Source organism: Cololabis saira, chromosome 12, assembly GCF_033807715.1.
Source record: "Cololabis saira isolate AMF1-May2022 chromosome 12, fColSai1.1, whole genome shotgun sequence".
Lineage (NCBI taxonomy): Eukaryota > Metazoa > Chordata > Actinopteri > Beloniformes > Belonidae > Cololabis > Cololabis saira.
The window spans coordinates 6,414,411-6,425,655 of NC_084598.1; the positions used below are offsets into that span (position 1 = coordinate 6,414,411).

Genomic DNA, 11,245 nt, shown 5'->3' on the forward strand with positions numbered 1-11,245 from the left:
TTCGCCTGTTTACACATAAAGAATGGTCATGTTTTTAACTCGGCTGTCATCATGAAAACATATTGTTTTATGACTCCATAATTCTGTTTTGTGTGTTTCCTGTAACTAACAGAATCGTTTCAAAAGATGAAATGCTGTAAAATAAGATCCTGTATGTCTCTTTATTATAAAGAGAAATGTAAGGTAAAAGTAGACGATAATAAATACAGACTTTTTGATTTACAATAATATCCATCGTGCACAATCTGGTCTCATTTAAATAATCACTTTTTTGTGTGTAAAGGTGCGGGTATGCTTCTGCGTCACACACACGCAGAGCACACGGCGCACCCGTGACGTCGTCACGAATCCTTCGGACTTCTCCGTCTCTCCATTTGGTCGCGGTGCAGTACCCCCCGCGGCCACTAGTTAGCGATCTTTTCCTGAATGGTTTATCCGACTTTTTCCGGTCACAGTAAATCAAAGAAATAAGGACAACTATTGTGCAAAAAACAAAAACAAAAAAAATCACATATAAACGAAGAAAAGAGCCCTGGAAGTTCACTACTGATTCAAACCGGAAACCGGAAATGCTTCGCTTTCAAACGAACCAATCACAGCCCTCTCGGTCTGCGTGTGGTCGGCGTCTCCTCGACGCGTAGTTACAATTTTCAGGAGGTGCACGTCAGAGACGGCGCATGTGACGGCGTGTCCTCTGCGTGTACAAAAACCACACGCCGTAGACACGGCGTCGTTTTGACGCAGAACCATAATTCAGCCTTAACTTTTACAAAGTATCTTGATTGGCTGATTGAAAGTGAACCCAATGACAGTGTTTACTACTATCAGTGTTGTAAGAGTTACGAGAGTGGAGTGCCCTCTCCGGGTCGGGAATCAGATACTGCTCCAAGTGGATGGATTTAAGTATCTTGGGGCCTCATGTCATGATGAGTGAATAATGGAGCGGGAGACTGTTCGGTGGATCGGTGCGGCTTAAACCGTGATGGTGGCTCTGCCACCGTCTGTCATGCTGGTGAAGGAGCTGAGCCAAAAGGCGACACTCGATTTACCAGTCGGTCTACATTCCCAGCCTTACCCATGGTGACGAGCTGTGGGTCGTGACCGAGAGAACAAGATCAAAACAAGCGGCGGAAATAAGCCTCCCCTGCAGGGTGTCGGGTCTCCCCCTCTAATAGGGTGAGAATCTTGAGCCTCTGGTGAAGACGAGACCCGGGGAAGACCCAGGACACGCTGGAGAGACTATGATTGTGTTTACATGCAGTCAATAACCCTTTTAAAACCCGAATATTGGCAATAACCCGAATTTGCACGGCCATGTAAACACCAATAACCCCTTTGAATAACACGAATTTGCTCATATTCCGGTTTCTAAAAACCTGAATATGAGCCCTGGGTTACTCCTTTTAAAACCCGAATATTGGGTCATGTAAACGCTAACGGAATATCCCCATCAAACGGAACATGAATGTGTTTTCTGCACATGCTCTGTTCACAAGGAATCTTGGTCTTTTGAGTCCAGAACGTACTTCTAAACACGGCGAAACGCAAGACCACGCCACACTTTTGGAGTGAGGAGGAGAATAATCACTTCATAAATGTAATGAAGGATATGAACATTTCTACATCTGTAGACGGTAGAAAGTACGGGGATAGCGAGATTTAAAAGAAGGTGAGCGAAAAGTTGCGCGAAGCAGCATTTGTTTTGAATTTGGATACAGGAAGAGGAAGCGGAAATGACGCTAATTGCGTCATCACGTTCTCCGCGCGTCGCTGGTTTGATCCAGATATCCCGAATGATTAATTACCATGTAAACGGAATATTACCAATGTTTCAGTAAACGGAATATTAGCAATAACCCGAATTTTGACTGCATGTAAACGTAGTCAATGTCTCCCGGCTGGCCTGGGAACGGCCCGGGACCCCCCCAGATGAGGGAGATTAGCTGGACGAAGTGGCCGGGGAGGCTTAGGCTACTGCCCCCGCCACCCGACCTTGGATGAGCGGAAGAAAACGGAGGGATGGACGGAGTTCTGACTAGTTACGGTTATAGTTGTTGCTGAGACCGGCCCCTTAAGGCCTGATAAACATGTGAGTCTGCCCACCACAAGCAGGGGGCTGAAGTTAGAAATAGTAAAGGTTTTGGACAATTTTCCCTTATTTTCAGGCTCTGTCTTGTTTAAACCTACTAAGAAATGATCATGTTGCATGAGCTGAAAACACCTGGTCCTATTGAGTCCTATCCGATTGTGATAATCTCGGTGTGGATCAGGTCACATTGTTTGCAAAGAACGTTAGTAAGTCGGTTGGGCACACACCATGAGTTTGCTGTTTATCATCACCTGAGCCAGACATTTGGGGCACCTCCAGTCTCCTTTGGGGACGTCATGCAGAGGAGGGATCAGACAGAAAGTGTGGTAGCTGTCGTCACAGCCGTCACACAGCAACAGACGGTCTTCATCTCCCCCACTCCCACACACCAGACACACAACCAGATCCACCTGCACGACAACGGGACAGATTTCATGAGAGGGAAGACAAGTGACAAAAAAGGGAAGAAATAAACATGTTGAAATCCAGTAAAATCAGTTGTTTTATACGGAGCCAACAAATGTACTAAGAACGTTGAATATATTCGGAGAAATTTCATATCTCGGAGACTTTGTGTTTGGTTTTACTTTTTTGTGGCACTTTTTCACTCCAATCAGCATTTTTTGCATTTTAATTATCTATATATTCATTTTGCATTATTATACCACTTAAAATTTAGTTTGGTGTGGTTTAGGGTGCCCAGTTTTTTTGAGGTGAGGCACAATTAAGTATAAATCTTTGCTGACAATGAGCGTATGTTTTCTGCTCCGGAGCTTTGATAAGAGGCTTCAGTTCAGTTTGGATTTCAGATGAAACACAAAATCTGCAACTTTAATCATTTTAAACAAAACGTGTTATATTTCCTACAACCAGTTTTAGCTGAGAAGAAGAAGAACCATAGTGCTTATACTTACTGGATTTGGAGGAGGAAGAAGAGAAGGAATCATCTTCTTGTACCGTGCCTTTGACTTGTCAGCTTCAATGATTGGTTCCTTACTTTCAGCTGGTTCCTGTTTCACTGGAATAGGAATCTCTTTTTCTGCAAAACAACAGGAAATAATATTATCAGTATCAGACAATAACTTACAACTTCTTATGCTAGGAAAAAAAAATAATGTGGTGAAGGACACATTCACCCTCAGCGTCACATATGCACAAGAAAATTGACATCTGCTGCGACATCAAATTTCTTAATAAAAAAGGGGTTTTTCTAACCCAAAACATGTGCCGACAGCTGAACAACAACAAAAACAGTATTGTAATGAGCTGCAACCTATCATGAATGTTTAAATCATGCTTCTGGATGTGAATAGGGATGGTGAAATCTCATCAAACATGCTGTAAATGTGATTAGAGTAACTGTTTGTCTGACCTGGCTCCGGCTTGGCTACGAAGGAGCCCATCCTACGTCTCAGATTGGGTCTGTTGTCCCCCGCCTCACCTGGCTCGATCTTCACACAGGTGGCCTGCAGAAATAATGAGAAATAAAGCTGGTGGCAACTGAAAAAAACAACAAATATTGTGAAAACTGTGATGTGAGTGACAGTGACTACGTTTACATGCAGTCAAAATTCAGGTTATTTCTAATATTCCGGTTACTGAAACATTCGGAATATTCCATTTACATGCGTGAGCTAACAGGGTTATCCCTGTATACATGGTAATTAATCATTCGGGATATCCCGATCAAACCAGCAACGCGCGGAGAACATGATGACGTAATTAGCGTCATTTCCGCTTCCTCTTCCTGTATCCAAATTCAAAACAAATGCTGCTTGGCGCAACTTTTCGCTCGCCTTCTTTTAAATCTTCTATCCCGGTACTTTCTACCGTCTACAAATGCCAAAATGTTCATATCCTTCATTACATTTATGAAGTGATTAGTCTCCTCCTGGTCTTGGTTTCTCCGTGTTTATAAGAACTTCCTGGACTCAAAAGACCTGGGGCCTTATGTACTAAGAGTGCGGCGCACAAAAAACGTGCGTACGCCACTTTCAACGCTCACGGTCGGATGTACAAAGAATGACGTGAACGTAGAAAGCTGCGGTCCGTCACTCACACATTAAGGCTTTTGTACGCACTTTTCTGAGGTTTTGTCCGTTGGCGACACTCACTGGTGATGCAGTGAAGTGCAGAATATGAGGAAACATAACGTCAACAATAAGTTCACGACCACGTGAAGGACACGACAGTCCTGACATCACCAGATAAATTACACAAGAGTGGAGATGCAACAATCTCACAATCAACCACATGATCTGAACAAACAACTAAAGGAGCTCAACGATGGAACCTGCAAATCCCGATGGAGCTTTGGCTCCGTTAGAGGAACCTGCTGATGCAGGATCAGGAGCGAGTCCTCAGGCACCAAACTGATCTGCTGGTCCAGGACTAAGACTGGACCATCAGCTGGTTTGGGTACCAAGAGGATCTTCTGGATCGCTGCCCTGAACTGGACCAGCTGCTCCGGTTCAGACCAACATGATGCTTCAGCTGGAGCTGCAGGTCGGACATCTCTGTCACCATGACGACCGTATGGGAGGAGTACTGGAGATAAAAGCCAGACCCTAAACATCCCATAACTGTGTCTGGACAGAAATACATTAAAATTAATTTTGAAGCAAAAACCGGTGTTGTGCCAAAAAGTGATTGCCTGCCAGAATCTGATTTCTTCTGATTTGTGGCCGCGGGAGCGCGCACAGCAGCCCGTTGAGGAGAGCGCTAAAACGTCAGATTTTCAGATTATGAAGCTCAAGAATGAGATCAAGTCATATTTAGGCAGAAACAACCTTTCATTAACTGTATTTGGCCTTCAATCACTTTTTGGCACGACACCTGTCTCTCCTCCTGCGGATGAAACACTCCGAGTTACAGCAACTTTGCTCTTTATTTCACGTTTGCACCTCGATAATCCCGTCGGCACAAATTGTCTTTATTTCTGCAGCAGAGGAATCAGATCGTGATGCTTCATGTTTTAAATATAAATGTTTATTGTTCACATTGTTATACTTATGAGAGAGGTGATCGCGGACATCCATAATGTGTAAGACTCAATAAACGTGTACATTGGTCTTAATCCGTTAGTATAATATGCATGACAATAAAGCAGAACGAGGAGCCGTTTTTCATCCACCAAAAATTCTGGTGTCGGTTCTTAAAATACAAACAAGAAAAGCAGAGTGTAATGATGCACTAACGCTGCCCATAAACATTAACAAACCCGTACGATCATAATAAAACCACAACTCTTCACCGAACGCAACGCAAAGAACACCATAATTTAGGTGTCAAACTGAATCCCAGAAGGGCCGGTGTCCTGCATGTTTTAGATGTGTCACTGCTTTAACACACCTGATTCTAATTAATCATCGTCAACAACTTGCCATCAAAGTCTGGATAGTTCTGTTGATGACACAGTCACTTGTATCATGGTGCAATGAAGCAGGGAAACATCTAAAACCTGCAGGGACACCGGCCCTCGAGGACTGGAGTCCCACACCAGCTGAAATCGGAAGAAATGCCCCAAAATGAATTATTTATTCCAGCTCAGAGCATTTTCTTGTTAGGATGAGCGGTTTTTAATGGATAATTATCTTCATATCATATTCAAACATATATTTGAGGGAGGAGACAAGGCGGAGTGTTGTGCTCCCGCATGTGCGCTCAAATCCACGCTGATTGGGATGTACAGAGAAACCTGCGTGGATTTGGGCGAACGCACAGCTTTGTACATATGAATTTTTGCGGTCTTGTTAATTCCACGCACGAATTCAAGTTGAAATCCACGCACTCTTAGTACATGAGGCCCCAGGATTCCTTGCGAACAGAACATGCGCAGAAAACAAATTCCTGTTCCGTTTGATGGGGATATTCCGTTTGGCGTTTACATGACCCAATATTCGGGTTTTAAAAGGAGTAATTCTCATATTCGGGTTTTAAAAGGGTTATTGAGTGCATGTAAACGCAGTCTGTGTGTGGCCAGGCGCCTGCAGCTCTCACCTCACACTTCATGCGTTTGGCTCTGCGGGCACTCGGGCAGGTCTCTGGCGTCTGCGCAGGCTGATTCTGAGCCTGGTCCTGCAGCTTCTGCTCCTTGTTGTCTTCACTCTCCTCCGGCTGGACGGGCGTCTGGACACACTGAGGGAAACAGTGAGCCGGTTAAAAGCTCAATTTTCTGGTTGTTATAAAGCCTTACTGGAAATATCTGCAAACACAGTCACAGTGATCAAGATGATCAAAGAAATTGAATATTTAATTCAAGGTCCCAAACAGATCTGAAATAAAGTGCTTTATAAACAGAATATTGGAAAAGTACCATGGCATATGTTTTAAAAGGCATGACTTTTTTTTTTTACCAGAGGTAGCTGAAATATAGGAATATACTCTAACACAAAGTAGCTGGCATTTCAGCTCTAAGACAAAAAGTCCCGGGCAGGATGTGGTTAGTTACAGACTGTCACCTCAAACAAGCAGCAAAAAATAGGCTAGATCAATGAGAGGGACAGGCTTCAGCCGAGGTGGTGGTGCACAGATAACCAGTCACCTCTGAATGAATGTTCTGCTGAAATATCTACATGTAAAAGGATCATGTGGTGAGATGTGCTGTGCTCAACCAAGCAAGAAGTCACATTAACTGTTGTAAATTGTCAAAGAATAAAATGTTCAAAAGTCCAGGAGCAGTTTGAGAGCAAAACAAATCAGATTTTATTCTATAAACTGATCATTTTGACACCAGGCTGCCTTAGCAGAGCTTAGACTGTGCTCCATAACTGTGAAATATTCCAGCCAGGTGTTTCTACTCTTTAGTTTCAAGTGAAAAAAATACATTAAATAAAATCAGCCTTTCATCTAATTGATTCCTGTCCCAAAGACCAAAAACTTCTGTTCAGCATTTCTGTCAGTAACAAGCTGACTGTAGATACCAGCATAAAGATTAGGATAAGTTGAATCAATGGAAACAATATGAAAAAACCCTGTTCTAAGACGGGTTAAAGTCCCAGTTTTATACCTGCAAATATAACTCCATTAAGCTGAAAGTACACCATAATATGACGCCACAGATAGGCATGCATTTTGTTAATCATGGGGGACAAGGGCTTCTTAATGACACAAACGTACCTTTTCAAGTTCAGGATCAGCCTCCAAACGCATCAGTTTGGAAGCCAGATCTGGTGCCTGAGGCAAGAGAGAGCTTTAGTAATTAAACTATTTAGAATGACCCGTCCAAGAGGCCACACACAACCAATTCAATGATCTTGGATAAGCTCTCCCGTATGAAAGTTGAAATGCGATTAAATGACGCAAGGCACCATAAGAAAATGGATACTTGGATATTTACTCAGACAACAAATTTAACTTTAAAATAACTTCAGAATTTCTCAACTGATGTCTAAATTAAATGGCAAAATACAAATCAAATAAAAACGGTCATCCATCACAGAACATGCATGGGTCATGAAAAGGACTTGTTTTTCATTTTTAAAGTGCCATTAATGGACTGTATTAATTGAAAGCAGGTGCAGATGAGCAGCACACACAGAAAAGATACGGATACATGCGGTCAACTTACCAGCAGGTTAGCTCCACTCTGAAACAGATTGTAGGGGTAGAGGATTCGCTCATAATGCCCTCGCAGGTGTGAGCCCACGGCTTTGCCGGGAGCAAAGCCCATTTGTTGTGCAATCTTGGTCCATCGCCGCTCTTGACATACGAGATCAAATCCACCATCATCTGCTACAAGCTGAAACAACAGGGAGGTATTTCAATGGTTTGTTTATCTTATGGATAATGCCCGCTGAATTCAATGACCCACCTTATTTAGCCTATATAAATCCAAAATCTTCCTCTCCACATGAGGAATCTTCAGGGGACATCCCTGCAAATCCCAAAATTTGGCAATCTGGTCCAAGAAGTTGAGCTTGACTCTGGTCTGCGCCTGAAAGAAAGATGGCAGCGCTGACAACAGTGACCTACAACTGAGGGACGTTTGAGTAAACCAACTGAGAGGAGAATATTCAAGGCATTTAGCAGACAGTTGCAAAGGAAAAATGAAAAATAAAAATACTCTAAACGTATCATTTGATATACATCCCCCCAAATATCAGGTTGTAATCTATTTTTTTTTGAAAAACTAAAATGGAAATACTTCTTATTATACAATTTTAAATAATTTTCTTAAAAAAAGAAAAGAAACAACTCTAATTAATTGTACCAAACCATTTCTTCGTTACATAACACTGTTACAGTGCATTAATAACCCTCCACTGTTTCCTAATAGCCTGTAATGCAGCCACAGGCCTTTCCAGCTACAGTAATGAAGAAAAGGAAAACTGTTTTTGATGAACAAACATCTAATAATTAAGAACCTTTGGCATAATCTCATTAACAAAACTTACCTCCAGTTCATTGAGCCTCTGGATCCGAGGAACAAAGTGAAGTTTGTCAACGTCGCAGGCAAATGGAGGCTGCCAATCCTAAACAGCAACGTTACACATAATGGGACATGAAGGTCAACACGACAAGTCCTCTGATTCATGTAGCAAGTTTTTATTATTTACATTCTAGTGCTGAAATGTCTGAATAGTATGATTAGTCTATAATTCTTTTCCACTTAGGGCTAAACATTTTAAGGGGTTTCATCAAATTATGAAGGGATTCCAATTCTTCAGCCATGATGATTAAGCTAAAATTACAACAGACAGGTTGGAAAGATACAGAAAACATAATTTCTCCAACTTGTAAACTAATTTTAGGATCTAGTTCAGCAGAAAAGCAAACCCTGCTGAAGTATATTTCAAGAGCACAATGCTCTTTTTCAGTTTGCAGCTCATAGCACCAATCATTAACCATGTCAATACAAAAACAAAGGCTTGTACCAACAATAAAAACACCCTAACAGACGAACCGGGCCCCCCAAGTTCTTGTTTTGAGTCCGTGGCCAACATCCCCCACTGGCACACAAAATGGCCAGATGGAAGACTCATTCACTATCCCAGCTTACCACAAAGCCAACATGGAGGACAACACCCTTCAACACAGGCTTCTACATGAACACTGGCTCATTTTCATACAGCTTGCACTGTGATAAGTGTAAAGGTTGTGTAACATGGCGGTTTAAGCCTCACATGCAAAAAGGTCATGACTTGTTATTTAGGAATAACAGTTTTTTTTACCCCCGCTTACACTTTTTTATTCTATTATTGGCCAGATTATTTGACAATTCCAATTAATTTGAAATATCATGAACATGGTTGACAGTGGCTCGTGAAATAAATGCCTTTTTTCTTCAAGGTGCTCACTTTCTGAAGTGGCCAAAGAAAGTGATGGGGGGGGCACTGATCCAGGACCTAAAGACTAATGATCCGGATTCATGGCAGCTTCAGGACACTCAGAAGATATAATATTACAATTAAAACCATCCAGTTAGGGTCATTTACACCGTGTATTCATTGCTACCTTCTCCACGTCCGAGGATATATATATATATATATATATATATATAAATAAAAATTATATATGTATATATATATATAAATATATCTGTATTATATGTAATGTATATGTATGTATTAATAAAATAAATATATGATATATTAAAATATATATGATATATATTAAAAATGCATATATATATTATATATATATATATATATATATATATATATATATATATATATATATATATATATATATATAAATATATATATATTTTTTTTTTAATATAATATAATATAATATAATATAATATAATATAATATAAAGGTATAAACCATTAATATATGTGCAGACAAGTTATAAAGTAAAAGTATTACTGCTCCTGTCTCCTACACCAGTGTAATAATCCTGTAATGATGGTTCTAGTTCTGGTTCCACCAGCGTCTTCCGCATCAGCTCGTGTCAGACCTGTCGGCCACATTGACAGCGGGGAGCTGCTGCTCTCTACCCGGCCCAAACACGACCTCCCCCGGCCTCACACCCGACCACCGCCCGGCCCAGAGCCGGCGGAGCCGCGCTGCCCCGGGGCCCCCGGGGCCCGGGCGGCCCCGGCACCGCGCGGCTCCGCCGGCTGCAGCAGCACAAAGGAGCGCGGCTGCTCCGCCATGTTGCTGCGTCCCTTTAAACCCGGTCCTCCTCCCCGGTGCTCCCGGCCCGGGGCCCGGGGCCCGGGGCTGCTCAGCCCCGCTCCCCTGCACTCACCGGCGGGGGCCGGACCTTGCAGATCCCCGTCTTCTCCGCGATGGGACGGATCTTGTTGATGAACGCATAGGGGTCGCGGAACTCTTCCCAGCTGGGCTCGAACACCGGGCACTCCGGGGGAGGCTGGAACTCGTCCGGCCGAGGCCGCCTCGGAGCCTCGGCCCGCGGGACGCTCGCAGCGGCGGACATGTCGGCCCTCGAAGCTCCGAGCTGCGGTCCTGCCCGGCCTGGGTTCCCGGTCGGGGTTTTGTTCACTATTGCCTGTTTCAGCCCGTGTATTCGGCGTCTAGCGCGGCGACATCAACACGAGATGAGGCAGATTACACACATAACACACACACACACGCACACACTCAGTGGAGAGACTGTTCCAAGGCAGCGAGCACGTCCGCCGGAAAAACTAGACACCATGCTAGTCGTGTTATGAGAGCAGGGGCGCATCCAAAACTGTTTCCTAGGGGGGGCCAGATTCAATTAAATTCTTGGGGTGGACACCAAAACTAAAAGCCATCATTACAGGACTTTATTATACTGTTGTAGTATACAGGCTCAGAAATACTTTTTTTTTTTACTTTCCACCTTGTCTGCATATATATTAATGGTTAATACCATGTTGGTAAAAACCTATGGTATATATATATATATATATATATATATATATATATATATATATATATATATATATATATATATATATATATATATATATATTAACTGTAATATATATATATATATATATATATATATATATATATATATATATATATATATATATATATATATATATATATGCATTTTTAATATATATCATATATATTTTAATATATCATATATTTATTTTATATATATAAATATATAAATTATATAAAAAACATGTTTTTGTGTATGTATGTATGTATATATATATATATATATATTTTTTAATTATTATTAGGCTCAGAAATACTTAAAGAAATGCCG

General features: G+C 41.8%; 1 protein-coding gene across 2 annotated transcripts in view; it reads right to left on the bottom strand.

Annotated features, from left to right (window-relative positions):
- Window positions 1-10,652, bottom strand: part of kdm5bb (lysine demethylase 5Bb) — a 28,481-nt gene extending 17,829 nt beyond the window's left edge. The window contains exons 1-9 of one of the 2 annotated variants that reach the window (XM_061735290.1): window positions 10,286-10,652; window positions 8,485-8,562; window positions 7,902-8,024; window positions 7,659-7,829; window positions 7,208-7,264; window positions 6,089-6,226; window positions 3,462-3,555; window positions 3,004-3,128; window positions 2,341-2,499 (exon numbers count right to left, since the gene is read on the bottom strand). In XM_061735290.1, coding sequence (XP_061591274.1) covers window positions 2,341-2,499; window positions 3,004-3,128; window positions 3,462-3,555; window positions 6,089-6,226; window positions 7,208-7,264; window positions 7,659-7,829; window positions 7,902-8,024; window positions 8,485-8,562; window positions 10,286-10,474 — 1,134 coding nt within the window. In that variant the 5' untranslated portion in view covers window positions 10,475-10,652. Of the gene's footprint in view, window positions 1-2,316; window positions 2,500-3,003; window positions 3,129-3,461; window positions 3,556-6,088; window positions 6,227-7,207; window positions 7,265-7,658; window positions 7,830-7,901; window positions 8,025-8,484; window positions 8,563-10,285 lie in introns of both variants that reach the window. The other variant, XM_061735289.1, reaches the window with a different exon arrangement.
- Between the last annotated feature and the right edge of the window lie 593 nt (window positions 10,653-11,245).